Source organism: Terrapene carolina, unplaced genomic scaffold (genome assembly GCF_002925995.2).
Source record: "Terrapene carolina triunguis isolate 2854851 unplaced genomic scaffold, T_m_triunguis-2.0 Scaffold633, whole genome shotgun sequence".
In the NCBI taxonomy this organism is placed as follows: Eukaryota; Metazoa; Chordata; order Testudines; family Emydidae; genus Terrapene; species Terrapene triunguis.
In genome coordinates, this window is record NW_020664984.1 from 708,241 (window position 1) to 724,771 (window position 16,531).

A 16,531-nucleotide genomic window follows, 5' to 3' on the forward strand; every position below is an offset into this window, starting at 1 on the left:
AGGGTCATGGTGGATTCTCCGTCACTGACAATTTTAAAATCAGGATTAGATGTTTTTCGAAAAGATATGTTCTAGGAATTATTTTGGTGAAGGTCTATTGCCTGCATTATACAGGTCAGACTAGATGATCATAATGGTCCTTTCTGGCTTTAGAATCTATGAACAGCTGCTGAAGCTCTGTTCTTCATATTCAGCAGGGTGGGTTTCCCAAAACAGATCTTATCAGATCAGGCATTACATTTCATGTCCCAGCTATTTGGTGAATTATGGAGGGGTAAAACAGCTGGCATCTGCCCCATATCGCCCAGAAACAAATTGTTTAGTTGAGAGGTTCAACAGGACCCTAAAATTTATGCTGAGAATGTATGTAAACAAAAGGGCAAGTGACTGGGATACAATGTTACCCTGTTTGCTTACCAGAAGGTACCCCAAGAATCCACAGCATTCACCCTGTGACAATGCACTCCATAATGCTTTATAAAAATATGCTAATGAGTGTGAATATAATGTAATTGGAACATTCTTCATGCAAAAGGTCTCTTATAATCTACTGAGTGTGTTCATCCTATTTGTATGTATGTATCATTCTTGTATCTAAAACTAGAAATATGAAGTATTACTCTGAAGTCCCATTGTAATTATGCAAAGTGTGGGCCATTAATGGTGGCTTGGAATCTTGATGGCTCCCATCAACTAGGACAACTGGTTGTGAATGACTCTGTTTACTTGCAAAACTTCCTGGGTACGTGCAGGCCAGCACTGGAAGAATGAAGGCTGGGGTCTCACAGGACATGTGAACATGTCACACGACACTGTAATCCATCTTTAACCTGGTGTTTTTTCCATTTAGAAGGAGGGGTGAGAACCCAGAGAGAGACAAAGGATTCCCGCCTTGTGCCAAAGCTATAAAAGGGGGTGGAACAGAACAAAGGGGTCCCAGTCATGTGGAATCCCCTGCTTTTCACCTAAGATGCCTGCTGGAACTAACAAGGTCTGTACCAGGGGAAAGGATTGGGCTCAAACTAGGAAGAAGTCTAGTCTGTGAAAGAAGCTTATTGGAACATCTCTGAGGGTGAGATTTACCTGTATTCAGTTTCTTAATGCATTAGGCTTAGATTTGCGTGTTTTGTTTTATTTTGTTTGGTAACTTTACTTTGTTCTGTCTGTTATTACTTGGAACCACTTAAATCCTAATTTTTATACTTAATAAAGTCACTTTTGTTTATTAATTAACCCAGAGAAAGTGATTAATACCTGGGGGAGCAAACAGTTGGGCATCTCTCTCTATCAGTGTTATAGAGGGCGGACAATTTATGAGTTTACCCCATATAAGCTTTATACAGAGTAAAACGGATTCATTTGGTGTTTGGATCCCATTGGGAGCTGGGTGTCTGGGTGCTGGAGACAGGAGTACTTGCTAAGCTGTTTTCAGTTAAATCTGCAGCTTTGGGGGCCTGGTTCAGACCCTGGGTCCATGTTGCAGCAGGCTAGTATGCCTGGCTCAACAAGGCAGGGTTCTGGAGTTCCAAGCTGGCAGGGAAAACGGGCTCAGAGGTAATTTCAGCACATCAGGTGACAGTCCCAAGGAGGTCTCTGTGACCGAACCTGTCACACACCCCATTTGACCTCCAGTGTGGGAGAAATGTCAGAGGTGCCCTGGGTCTCATTAGAGACTCCTAGGAAGGTAGCACGGAAACAGAAGGGGAACTGGTGGCTCAGTATGTGCAATGGTTATGGGAAGATTTAAAATCCATGAAGGGGATAGTGCAGCAAAACCTCACAAAAAGACAAGCAGCTCAGAAAGAATTCTACGATCGCAATACCTGTGATCAATCATTTCATGTGGGGGATTTGGTACTGGTGTTACTCCTTGTAATAAAGTACACATTGCAGAACTTGAGGTGGTATAAAGGGTTAAAGATGTTACTTAAAACGTACAAAGGGCCCAAAGCAGGGTTGCACCTCAAACTGTGCATATAAACCAGTTAAATGTGTATCACAAACATGAAGCCATTGTAAACAGGATATGCAGTGTAGAGGAGGACTTTACGACAGCTCCTCTTATTGATTTGGTGACCGAAAGCCATAGTGACACCGCACTAGAGAGCACTGATCTATATAAAGGGTTAACCTGGACTGAAAAAAATCAAGAGATTAAGGCTGTGCAGCAAAGTCACCAGCAGGTATTTTCCAGCAGGCCAGGCCTGACTCACAAAATGGTTCCATAAGATTAACACTGTAGGAGCACAGCCTGCGGTCAGCGGAGCATACCGGATGATTGGTAAAATGCAGGAGCAGGTAAGTAAGGAGATAGCAAGCATGCTGGAAACGGGAATAATGGCAGAGTCAAACAATCCCTGGACATCTCCAGTTGTTATGGTTCCCAAAAATAAATGGGTCTAAGATTTTTGTTGGCTATAGAAAGCTTCATGCTATCACTGTTCCTGATGCATACTCTAGGCCCAGAATCAATGACATGCTAGACACTCTAGCAGGGCAAAGTTCCTGAACACCATGGATTTAACAAAAGGGTACTGTAATATTCCCTTAGACCATGAAGAGCAGAAAAAAAAAGAAAAAAAACCGCCTCCATGACTGATTCTGAACTTAAAGAGTCCCAAGTGTTGCCCTTTGGGTTAATTAACGCAGGAGCTACATTTCAGAGGCTTGTTAACCAGATGTTAGCTAGGTCCAGGATTTTGCTTTACCCTACATAGATGACATCGCCATCTTCTGGACAGATCATAAAAACCACTTGGGATTGTCCTGAAGAAGGTCAAAGATGCAAATCTTACAGTCAAAATGTAACATAGGAACAGCCAAAGTCCCTTACCTAGGTCACTGCGTAGGATGGGGCCAAATTTGCCAGAATCTGTTGAAAGTGGAATCCATTGTTGTGACATTTCCCAGGGTATCCAGGATTGTGAGGCACCTTGCTACCACCTGCCCTCAGCGTGAGGAAGCCTTGTTTGTGCCTACTGGAGATCAGCTCCCTAACTCCATCAGCCACGGGCAACACATATACTCCACTCTCAATATATGCAGGCTCCAATATCCCTCTGCAGGTTAGCGATAGGCACACTCTAATCCCCGAGCATCTCCCTGGAGCATCCAGACCCTGCTCCACTGGACATTCACAGTATTCAGATTCACTGCTTCCAAAGAAGCAGTACACTCCAGCTTACCAGCTTCATGTCAGATCACTGCTCCATTTTACACACAGCACTTAGATATGTTTATAGTGAAAACAAGCAAAAGTTTATTTAACAAAGAGAAGAGATTCAAATGATAGCAAATAAAAATATTGAAAACAAATGGTTACATATTAAAAAAAAAATCATAACATGCATTCTATAACCTATACTTGTTTAACTAGACACTTTTATGTCGTATTAAGCAAACTTCACTCTAAAGTCCTTCCAACATTTTTCAGCCTGGCCTGGCTATGATCCTTTTTTCATGAGACAGAACATGCTTCCAGCTTGTCATGTAGGTAAAGAATACTAGGCATCTCTTTGAAACCCCAGATATATCAAAACAGTCTCTGATCTTCATTCATAAACTGGACACACTCCTGCAGCGTATTCCTTCCTGTAGATTTCATCATCTCTTGTGCAGGCTTGGTTAGCTGATGACTCCGTATGCAAACAGACATATCTTGTGCAACACACAACGACCACACAGAGACAAGCATCTACCTGAACAGATGCCTGAACAGAACCTGTCTGAGGCATGTCACCACTTGGCATTACATGTTCTTTTCCGACAGGAGGTAACAGACGCTTCTCTCTCTGTCTAGACACGAGAGTATTATATATTGTATGCCTCAAAAAAAGGATGCCTATTTGCATACTGAGCCAGATACCAGTCAAAAGATTGTGAAATCTACAACAGAAAATCTACAGGAAATAAAAAAAAAAAATCAGGGGGTGAGGGGGGAAATGATTTTAGTCATAAACAGGACACCCAAAGGATTAAGCTGGTATGTCAGGGAATGCAAAGAAACACAGGATCCTTCACCGAGGAGGCAAGCTGACAGCATATTTCATCTCATGAAAGAAGGGTCACAGCCAGCCTAGCTGTAAAGCACTGGTGAGCAATACTTTAGACATGAAAGTATCTTGTTAATTAAATCTAGGTTCTAGAATGCATGTTATAATTTTATTTCATATGTAGCCATTTGTTTCCAATACTACTTCTTGATAATACTTGAATCTCTGATTTGTTACATAAGCTTATATATGTTTACTGAGAAATAAAGTATAAGTGGTGTGTGTTAAGCAGAGCAGTGATCTGAGGTGTACCTGGTAAGCAGGGGTGTACTGTTTCTTTGGAAGCAGCCAATCTGTGAATACTGAGAGTGTCCAGTGGAACAGGGGCTGGACACTTGAGGGAGATGCTTGGAAGACTCGGGGGTTTGAAGTGGGCTAATCTGTAGAGAAGCAGTGGGGCCTTTGTAGACCTAGGCGGGAGTGCTCGTGTTGCCCATGGAGTTGGGGAGCTGACCCCAGAAGGCATGGGTAAGGCTTCCTCACTCTAAAGGCAAGTGGTAACAAGATGCCTCAAAACCCTGGGTACCCCCAGGAATCGTCACAGGAGCCAGCAACAATTGCAGTGCCTGCCTTTTCCTAAGCACAGAGACTGTTTCCTATTACCATCGCTTGGGGCACAAGCCACAGCAAAGTGTTTGGGAGGATGCAAGGCCATGGTCTCCCTTCTAGGGTCTCTCCCCGCCTTGGTCGCAGTTGAATGCACATAATACTCTTAAAGGATGGTACAAGTATGTACACTCTCCCTGCATGCTGGGGAGCTCCAGGCTGCTTTATGACTCTCTGAGCTCTCCCTAGCACAGGGAAGCTCTGTACCATCCTCAACTCAGGGCCTTGCTTTTAAAGCACAATCTGACCTAGCAAGAGACATTTTAGACAGTTTTAGCGATAGTGAATATTGATTGCTGAATTGTAAACATCCACTTACAGAGCTTTGCAATGGGAATATTAATATAATGAAAGTAAATCTAGAAGAATAGAAGAATGTGCCTGTTCTGCTATCTCTAGATATTTTATGCTTTCTAGGTTCCATATACCCTTTCTGCAAACCTTCAGTTTTTCCTATAATAACCATTATCCTTTTAAAGAACCTGTTTCTACTTCTCTTTCATAACCTTCTCTCTAGACTGGTTTCTCTGTTTCAAAACCAACCTGTATGAATTTCTCAGTGTAAAAAAGAGCAACAGTATTTCTGACAAAGTAGCAGAGGTTCAGAGTGCAGGGAAGAGGTGCCTACTTCCAGTACTGTCATTAGATGTATAGAGCAAATGTACAGCTGTGCAAAAACAAAAACACATACACACACACACACAAACTGCAGCATTGTTGAATCCAGTGAGGAAACATCACTGCTCTAGAATTGCAAAAAGCAAAAAAAAATATAACCCTCCTCCCCTCCCGCCGAAATCTGCTATTTTCACCAACATTTTCACACTTAAAAACTACTTGTAAATTGCTTGTGAGCCCCCTTGCCCAGTCAGATTTACATCTTGGCAAGATGAGTTTGAAGAAAATATAAGAGGGAAATTCATTGCACATTCCCTCCCACAATAGGTTACTCATGACCTTATGGAGGCATGCATATATCCAGTGAGAACACTGTTAATATGAAATCGCGTAAATTTCACAAAGTAAGCTGAAAGTTGTAGGCATGACACCTGCCTGACTCTCCATGACAATTTTTGTGGTTTACAATCACGCTGTCCTCTTTTTTTTTTTTTTTAAACAAACTATTTCTCTCTCATCTGTTGCTGTATGAAGGATCCACATAAACAGTAGAGGAAACAAACTAATTGAATATAAGTGAAAGCACTGAAACCGATTGTACAGAGTGCAGCCAAATGCATAAAGTAAAAAGTACAGAAATATTTGGTGTTTTGGATCTGTCAGTTACAGTAGTCTTAGGTGTTACTTGAAATACCAGATAAAAATTTTCAGAGAGAATTGTGATAAAAAAAAAAAAAAAAATGTAAACCACACTACACTGTTATTCTATGCCAGTGTTTTAGGCCACATTTTAGCAAAGCACTTTCTTACTTAAGTACTTTGCTGATTCAGTGCCTTGAAGAAATCAACCTAATACTTCTAGTTTTGGACTTACGTATGGTAGTAAACAGAACTTTTATCATCCATCCATTTGTCACCTCTAATTATTTTGTACATCTGCATGATTCCCCTCTTGGCCTTTAGTTTGAGGCACAGAGGACTCTTTCCTCTATATTTATGAGAAAGTCTGGAATTTTATTTCTTCCGTTTCTTCATACAAAGTTTATATCAAAATCAGAAAAACTTCGAGAGTTACCAGAAAAACAAGCTTTTCCAGGTTAATGTTCCCTGCATCATCCCCACTGTTAACAGTTAATGAACCATAAAACACACACAGATAATATTACCCAAGACATTCTTTAGTTTAAGACACAATCAATTATTTTTATATCAGCTGTGTGATTCCCCTCCCCCCGCACCACGGCTCCCTTTTCCACTGGAGATCTCAGGCCCAGGAACATTTATCAGAAAGCAGAATAAGGTAACTGTAGCTATGCCCCTTTATGGCCTATTGAAAGATGTGAGCTTTTTTGGGGAAGACAGCAGGTGAGGGACAAGTCATCAGCACAGATTCAAATTAAAGTTTCTTGTGGTCACCTCAAAGGCTGTCTCCAATTCTGTCCCTCCCTACTTGTCATTTAATTGTCCATTCCCATATCAACTCGGCCTCCTCCATTCTGCCAACAAGCAACCCTTACCAACCCATTTGTTAGCTTTTCTGACAAACATCTCCATACTTTCACCCATTCTGCCCTTTTTGCTTGCAAACTTTCCGTTAAATGATCCATCAAGATCTCGGACACGGAGGCAGCCACTCATAGTTCCAAGTTCCTCACGGAATGGCTAACACTAGTTCAGACAAACGCTGAAAACAAATAGAAATTCAAGGGCAGATTGGAGACAATATATTCTGTCAAGCTTACTCATAAATTCCAGTCAGGATGCAGTATACTGAAATATATGAATCAGAAATTTTCTGAACAGAATATACAGCAGTGACAGTTCAGTAAATGGCAAGTTATCATCAAATTTATCACAGTATTTCCTGTACATTTCAAGCTACATGGAGAATTACATTTTATTAAATGTCACCACCACTTATATGGTAAATCATCACTAGTGGTGAGATATCACTGTAAAATACACTGAGTCAGTGGATATAAGACAATCACCACACCAAAATAAAAAATCTGTAGCATTTGTCCCCTTCCAAAATTTCCCCTAGATTAGATTTCTTATCTCCTTTATACCTTGGCTAACACAGATTTCCTGGCGCTCAGAAGCAGCTCCGTCTTGATCTCGTCTATTCTCTGCCTGTCCTCTTCATTCAGATCTGGCACAGAACCCTGAGGCTGGCTAGTCAGCTTCAGCTTCACCCATGCTGTGAACATAAAACAGAGAGCCAATCCCTTTATGCTGCCATTTTAATTTACAGACAGAAGTGTGCTATACACTAATTATCAGGATTGGGTGGGAACGTACATTAGTATCAGAAATACCATACAATGACTAGGAATAGGACTAAATTTAAATGGACTATTATGACATCTTCTAATGACAGTAAGTGAAAACTTACCTGAATGATGCACTGTAAAGGTGCAGGTACTCTCTGAGCACTCCCTTGCAACTTAATGTGGTGCTGCAAGTGGGCCCTACCTGTAATTTTCCCAAGTGGAGCAGCAATAGCTTCCACTTTAACAACCCAGGGCAAGGAGAAGCCAACACACATTAACTACATTTTAATAAGGCTTCAGCCCAGGTATCATTACATCAAACAGTTCTCAGTCCAGGAACCACCACAACAATAAATTCATCAAGCCCAGGTTCAGGGCTCCCAAACTCACAGTACACACCCAAGTCTCAGAATCAGGCCAAGTTTGTCTCCAGGCACCTCAGGGAGCAACTGCCACCCAGTGCAGCCTGCCTGGCTTCTTCACCCTTCTCCCCTCTTTCCCTCTAGCTCTGTTTATATAACTCAGCCTGTAGGCCAAGGCAGGGTCTTGTTATTTATCCCCAGGCTGCAGGCTCCTATCTATCCCTTTAAGGGACATCACCCTTTTCCCATACACTTTCACATGCACCCACTGCCTAAGCCTCATATCACAGCCATCTCTAGATCCTGAATCAAGTAACATTTTCCTCCCAAATGTCTTAACCTAGGATACCAAGAATATCTATCTGCACAAACAGAAAACAGGCATATGAGATAGCTTCCTTAAAAGCTATACAGAATCAACAACCATGTTAAGAGTTCAAATCACAAGTTACATTGATTAAGCCCAATGGTCTAGTATCAACAATTTGGTGCTGTCTATGAGTTATTTTGACACTTATGTATTCACGATTAATTACCTCAATTTCCAGAAAGAGAGGAAAGTCTCCTTTAACTTTAAACTACATGAAAAGTAACCTCAATAGCAAATGCATGACTATTTTCAACTGGTTTTGGAAGACCTTCTTCCTCTATAGGTTACTAATATGGCAGTTTTACCTGGCAAATTCAGTGTTTTACTTACATGGAGTTAATATATATTATTATTTTGGCATATAATTTTAAATCTACGTAATACTATAGTTTAGTTTATTCTAAAATGGGACAGAGTCCAAAGCTATTAATCTGTAAGAAGACTGCAGGATCAACAACTCTGGACACAAGTCTCACGTACCCACAGGGCAGAGTTGATGCAAGCTTCCCCGCATCATTGTGCCAGTATAATTCAATCCTGACCTGGAATGGCCTTTCTAGGTGTGAAAAAGTAATAGTCTTCATAGCCATTCAGTCTTTGGCCGCTCTGACCAGACAGTCAACCAAGGTGCCAATTAGTGCAAATTGTGGTAAGGATACCTGAATCTCAGAGGGTAAAGATTCGGTCACCATCACCAATGCCTAATTCAAAATGGTGACACCAAAATGGAAGGCTCCATATATCCCATTACCAATCTGCTGCATCCCAAAAGAATTTTTAAAGCAGCCTCTATTATATTCATCAAAGTAGGTTTCAGTGTTCTCATATCTTGCATAAAATCCCTCAAGTCAGTTTAGATAGTGATTTGCTTCTTACCACGAGCTTTTCTCTCCTCTTCCTCTGCACTTTTTAGTATTTGTGTTGCATGTAGCACAGGGGATTCATTTTTCAGAAGACTTTTGACACGGGCAGCCAGTGAATCTACACTGCTACTGTCATCGCTCTCTCGAATGCCATCTCCCTCTTTGCTGCCAGCCACACTAGTTTTAGTTTTAGCCAATGCATGCTGAAAATCCCCAAGGTCACTGGCGATGCTGCCTAAGGGCTCCGTGGCAGAAGGATTCTGCAATTCTAAAACCCTTTCAATGCTTGATTCACTACTTGTATTACTCTTTGTAATAGCCATGAGAGCAGGCAGGTTTTTATCTACTGTTGCACTACTGCAACCCTCTGGTTCTGACCTCCCTATGGATTTTGCTACCCCACACGCTTCCATAGCTCCCTGCTGTGTTGGTCTAGTCATCTCTTCCACAATTTCTTCCTTAGTGGGTAAATCAATAGCAAGAGAGCTTTCCCATTTTAAACTGTGCCTGCAGGAATTCAGGGTCTTCATTAGTGAACTATCTTCTTGCATGCTTCTTCTGGTCAAGGACTCATCCCATGATAATATTCTCTGAAGTGCTGGACTGATGTCCTTTACTAATCTGGAATCTTCAGAACCATCCTTTTCAATTGGCACTGACGAAGAGTCGCTGACTTCTTGGAAAGGGGCAACGGAAGGGACAGGGTCAGGGACAGGGTCAAACTGAGTCAGAGCTATATTTTCTGCCTCTGCTAAAAGCTTCTGGATCTCTTTCAATGTGTTGGATCCAATGAAGGAATCATTTCCTTGATCCTTGTTTAAATCATTAACAGAGGCATCTACATTTGAAGACAGTGGTTCTCCACTGACATCTATTACATCTGCATCTCCAGCCAAAGGACTAGCGGACAACTTCTCTAGGCTGAGGCCAATATCCCTAGACTCAAATTTATCTATCAGCTTTTGAACATGTTTTGAAACAAGTGTGTGACCCTCTTCAAAGTCAGAGCCAGCTGGAACTGTATGCAGCATCTGGCTCAGTTCAACAGATTTTGAGACAGCTGAAGATTCTGAGCTGTCTTTGGTGGGGTGTGGGGCAGGTAGCTCCAAGTGATGGTAGGCAACACTGCATTGGCTCATTGGTTTGTCTTTGGAAGATCTTGAGAGCTGAGGTGAGAGCTCAGTGGATAATGGAGTATCAGGGCCAGCATCTGAACCCATTGGTATAGACATGCTGAGTGTGGAACCACCAGAGTTAAAGCTTATCTGCGTAATGTCAATTGCAGACAGAGAACCTCCTACAAAAAAAAAAAAAAGAAGATTAATTAAGGGTTATGGGAAACATTCACCTCAGTGTAGAATATCTGCCTTGTTCCAAAGGCCTCTTAAAAAATGATTATTCTAGAAAATATGTAAGAACCTATAAAAGAAAATATACAAGAATATGGCTTCTATTAAAACTGTTTATGATCACTGTTTACTGAAATAAAGCCTTTTGATCATTTTGTACAAACTTCTAGGATTTATGTACACTCAGGAAACTGTTTCAAATAACTGGACATTTAGGTTCATAATGTTTCTAAGTGCTGAGATATTCTAATTTGATGTGTATTCTTTGTACAGTAATAAAGTGAGAGTACTCATCAGATTTGACATCCCAAGGATATGTAGAAAAACACTCATGATACTTTAAAAAATAATAAAGTAAAATAAAAACAGAGTGCCTGATTGATATATGCATGGGAGAGAGTTGCATCCAGCCACCTTGGCTCGGAAAGACAAATCAACTCAATGCAGAACCTCCTGGGAAGATAAGCAGTAGTGACCTTCAAGGAGTTGGTCTGAAGAGTATTAGCTATAAAGAGATTGCAAGACTGCTCTCCTGAATTGGGTACGAGATCTGGATGCCAGATCAAGGAGGAAATGTTGTATAAAGACTTATACAGTTCTCTAACCACCAGCAATGTATATTTCAACAAACAATTCACTGTGAAGGCATGCTACAGAAGTTGTCTTAGATCTAGCTGAATGTTCTTTCATTTGCCCCACCTGCTAGCAGGGCTTTAGAGCGGATCCCGGAGCTGGAGCACGGAGCAGTAGGTTTGTGCCCGGAGCTGGAGCAGAGCCAGAGCGGAGCAATTGAAAAATTTGATTGCTCCAAACCCCTGGCTGCTAGGTCATAGAATCATGTATTTATTAGTCCTGAACAATTTTTGTATTGAGGTAGACTCACTCCTGGCTATATCCCCAATTTTGGGCCTCTGGATTGGTTGTATTTAGATAACTCAGTATGACTGTCTACCTGTACCCTGGTCACATATTGCACCAGAGAAACTTGAGAAAGAGAGGAACAAAGATACACTTTGTGACGTTGCAGTCTATATGGTTTTATAAAAATATGCTAATGAGTGAATATAATATAACTGGAATATGCTTCATGCAAAAGGTCTCTTGTTAGGTATCATTACAAAGCTTATAATCTACTGAGTGTGATCATGCTATTTGTATAAATGTACCACTCTTGTATCTGAAACTAGAAATATGAAATATAACTCTGAGGGCCTATTGTAATTATGCAAAATGTGGGCCATTAATGGTGGTTTGGAATCTTGATGACTCCCATTAACCAGGACAATTGTCTGCAGATGGCTGTGTTTACCTGTAAGTCTTCCTGTATACGTGTGTGCTGGCAAGTGGGCAATGAAGTCTTGCAGTGACACGTGATCATGTCACCTGAACTGGAATCCATCTTTAACCTGGTGTCTTTCCATTGAGAAGGAGGGGTGGGAACCCAGAGAGGGACAAAGGATTCCCGCCTTATGCAAAAGATACATAAAGGGGTGGAACAGAACAAAGGGGGGGAGGAGCCATCATGAAGAATCCCCTAGCTATCACCTGAGCTGGAACAAGAGCTGTACCAGGGGAAAGAATTGTGCCCAGGCCTGGAAAGGGTCCAGTCTGAGGAAAAAACTTACTGAAGCATCTCTGAGGGTGAGATTATCTGTATTCAGTCTTATTAGACATAGATTTGCGCATTTTATTTTATTTTGCTTGGTGACTTACTTTGTTCTGTCTGTTACTACTTGGAGCCACTTAAATCCTACTTTCTGTATTTAATAAAATCACTTTTTACTTATTAATTAACTCAGAGTATGTGTTAATAACTGGGGGAGCAAACAACTGTGCATCTCTCTCTATCAGTGTTATAGAGGGCGAACAATTTATTTGGATTTAGACCCCAGTGGGAGTTGGGCATCTGAGTATTAAAGACAGGAACACTTCTGTTAGCTGCTTTCAGGTAAATCCGCAGCTTTGGGGCAAATAATTCAGACCCTGGGTCTTTGTTGGAGCAGACGGGAGTGTCTGGCTCAGCAAGACAGGATGCTGGGGGTCCCGAGCTGGCAGGGAAAGCAGGGGTAGAGGTAGTCTTGGCACATCAGGTGGCAGCTCTCAAGGGGGGTTCTGCGATCCAACCCGTCACACACTTTTCCCATTATGAAAATATCCTTGTAACATTTTTGTGAACAGCTCTTATTTCAAAACTACTGGAGGCAGAAACCTGGTAATTGGCATGGAAATACCCCTCACTGAGGAGAAATAACCAAGTGCATGAAGTGTTCTGTTCTCTAAGATTCTTGCAACATGCCTCCACCTTTCCCCATACCTTCAGATAGCTGGACATGCTTTGTTAAGGTGTCAGTTGATTCCTTCAATGTTCTGAGCTCTGATGGGGAAAATTCAACCTCTCTGATTGGTCCTCTTGGTACAAATGGAGTCAGTATAGCTGAAGGTGACTGATCAATTCCAAGATTACGAAGATACATCTGACACAAAGGAGGGTCATGGAATAAAGAAAGCAATAAATATATATGGTACTGTTATAAAGGAACTCAGATTTCAACTTACCTCAACCACCATCTCCAAAACACACAAAGTTTTCATTTTAAACATCCCCCTGCCCTTGAAAAGTTTGTTTCAACCTATTCTCCAGCGGATGTACCAACAACAAACCCAAACCACTGTATTTATTACATGTCAAGCCATCCCTCCACTTGGTCTTAATTTTAGGCCTCCTTCCCTTGATAGTATTCCTTTAAAATGGTCACTAATTAAAATCTAGAAGGAAAAAATGAGGCTTTGGTTTAATAGCCCTTTCTACCAAAATGAGAACATGGCACAGGGGAACATATCCTTCTCCTGTCCAAAAAATACTTTAAAACTTGGGCTGGGCATCAGGAAAAATTCCTTAACATTTAAGGCCAATTATACCATGGGACAGTCTCCAAAGGAAAGTGATGGAAGCCCCATTGCTGGAACTGTTTAAATGTCTTATTGGACAAAGCAGTTGTGAAAGCATTACACGGTACAAGCCTGCACTGGCAAGGAAATACTTCCTTTTGTTTTTTTTAAGGCTGCTGCCTATTAATTTCATTTGGTGACCCCTAGTTCTTGTGTGTTGTGAGGAGTAAATAACACTTCCTTATTTACTTTCTCCACACCAGTCATGATTTTATAGACCTCTATCATATCCTCCCTTACTCATCTCTTTTCCAAGCTGAAAAGTCCCAGTCTTATTAATCTCTCCTCACATGGAAGCTGTTCCATACCCCTAATAATTTTTGTTGCCCCTTTCTGTACCTTTTCCAAAATATCTTTTCTGAGATGGGGAGACCACATCTGCATGCAGTATTCAAGATGTGGGCGTACCATGGATTTATATAGAGGCAATATGATATTTTCAGTCTTATTATCTATCTCTTTCTTCATGATGTTCTTATGTTCTGTCCCTACTAAACAAGAACAGTTTGAATCTAAAGAGAGCACTTGAGATGATAACCCCGTTTTTACATCGAATCAACAGCATGCCTGTTGTGATTGCTGGGAAGTTTCTTCAAGATCATCACTTGGATTTGTTATTTAGAAAATATAAAAGCTTTCTGAAGAAACTGCGTTGGGGTTTTTTTATTAAAACTTTTTGTAAATCTGTTGGCTTGATATTTCACGTTTGTCTAATCCAGTGCTTCCCAAACTTTAACAACCCATGAACCCCTTTCACTAAAATGTCAAGTCTCGCGAACCCCCTCCTAAAAATGAATATGTCTAGGGATTTTCTTCCTTACCTGAGCATAAATTATAAAAGCAGGGTTCTCGGAAATATAATTTTTAATGCCATGCTTATTACACACTATTTATTATTAATTATTATTTATCATTACAGTATTAATTTTATTACATTATGAAAATGGCAAAACTCTTTCAAGATCTCACTTTCGTAGCTTGTATCACTTTGACTAAGCCTGTTATAATACAAGGATCCTATGTTTCATCAAGGAGTATCAGACGTGAAACAGCATGAAGGTATTTAAGAAGCCAGCTCAAATACAGAGTTCCTCCTACACAAGCATTCGGGTCTTGAGCCATCCAGGCAAACAACACACTTTACAACAAAGCTTAAACTTGTTCTTCATAATAATTTTAAAAACAACACTAGCAGCCTATTTAATTTTAAAAACAGCAGAAAATATCCACTTCCCTTTCCATTTCTTATAAGGAGTCTTGAAGTTTAAATCTCCTCAGTGTGATGGATATGCTTGCTTTGATCTGCATAGCTCTTGGAAGTCCCCGGGACTCCGGGCTGCTGGCCCTGTGCTGCCCGAGGTCCCTACGGAGAGCTCTGTCCGCCATTAGGGAATTTTTCCACCCCGAGAATCCCCTGTAACATTTTGCAAACCCCCAAGGGTTCACGAACCCCAGTTTGGGAACCACTGGTCTAATCCCTTGTCTGCAGCTCTACACCTTTCCAAGTGGTTTTATCAGATCAGTGACTCTTTCCCTTCTCACACTGAATTCAAATTGAAGAGGAACTGACCAATTTTCTTCCCTATTCAACCTAAAGATTAGAGGAGAAATCAAGTTGCCTTGTCACTCCAGCTCCTACCCCAAATGAAGGGAGAAAAGAAAAAGCAATAATTCTGAATATGCTACTATAACATAGATTCAAGGGACCTCCCCAGATCAGTGAGGAAAATGATTCCCCCTCTCTCACAAAGTCTGCAACACCAGTGAAGACACTTGCCAGTTAAGCAAAGCTTTATCTGATTCCTTCTCATAAGAACGGTCTAAATTTCACCTCATCTGTATTATACATTCTGCACTGGCTGGGGAAATGAACTAAATGACTTTTCCATCTCTATTTCTATTATTGTATTATAGACATACGTATTAATAGCCAAATGCATGATCAAATCTCCTGAGTCCTGTCAGTGATTTACGAGAAGAGAATGCTTCAAAACTAATATTAAAGGGGAAATGCTAATTCTATTTATAACAGAGATAGTTTGTAGTCTGTGATTCTTACATTTAATGAATTTCACACATCTTTCTTTCAATATTTATCTTCCTAGGCAACTGAGAATAGCCTTATATGCACACAAAAGCTGTTCTAAGATTATTTTCGCGGTGTAAATTTCAAGGAATTTTCAAGGAAAATAAGAGTCAAAGTCTGATTCCAAAGACTAAATTATTCTTATAGAAATCATTTTGCAAGAGGAAGAGCCACTTATTCTGAATTAGAAAGTCCATTAACATACATCTGCATTTAATTTTCACTAACACTCATCAGCTATCAGCAAAGGCAAGTGTTAACATGGCTGCCACCTCATCTGGCAGCCATCCTATATCTAGCCACTCTGAAAAGAGAGGGAGGAGAGAATGGATTAGCAAAATAAGATCCCATTGATTTTTATGTAAGGAACTGTAGGCAGAATGGCTATCTTTTTTTCTTTTTATATGTGTTCATTAATCATCATCTGTTTAAGACTTTTACACTGGGGCAAACTTAAGAGGAAAGAATATTTATAGAAGAAGCCATCTGCTTCGCTAGGAATTTTTTGTGTTGCTTTTGCTATTATTGAAGATGTGTGGGTGTGTGAAAAGTTCTCTCTCTTGCAGCCTAGCTTCTCCCCAGAGTCTGTGGTGGAATCAAAACCTGACATTTGGGACATCACAGTCTGCTTACACGGAAGAGACTGGAAGGTCAGAAATGACTTGCCGATGCACTGCAAACAAAAATTCTAGCACCTTGTCCTTTATTTCAAGGCTCTGCTTCACTCAACCCCAACCTAGATCACTGACCTTGTCTCCTTTTGCTTTTATCCTTACCTTCTACATTCAGCCACTGTCCCGCTCCTGCCTTCATGCTACCCTCTACGCATGGAACATTCACCCTAAACCCATTGCCCAGACATTTCCACTGCGTTGAAATACACCCTAAAAGTGTACTACTTCCATATCAACAATGAGTAATTAAAATACTAATTCAACATTATGGGACAAATTCACTACTGCCATAAACAGATACAACTCCATTTCAATGGTGCCATGGCCAT

The 16,531-nt window shown here is 40.8% G+C and overlaps 1 protein-coding gene across 2 annotated transcripts in view; it reads right to left on the bottom strand.

Moving 5' to 3' along the window:
- ALMS1 (ALMS1 centrosome and basal body associated protein) overlaps positions 1-16,531 on the bottom strand; it is a 95,674-nt gene that overhangs the window by 61,913 nt on the left and 17,230 nt on the right. For both annotated transcript variants that reach the window (XM_029913435.1, XM_029913434.1), the window contains exons 4-6: positions 12,808-12,967; positions 9,158-10,441; positions 7,346-7,476 (exon numbers count right to left, since the gene is read on the bottom strand). In XM_029913435.1, coding sequence (XP_029769295.1) covers positions 7,346-7,476; positions 9,158-10,441; positions 12,808-12,967 — 1,575 coding nt within the window. The remainder of the gene's footprint in view (positions 1-7,345; positions 7,477-9,157; positions 10,442-12,807; positions 12,968-16,531) is intronic.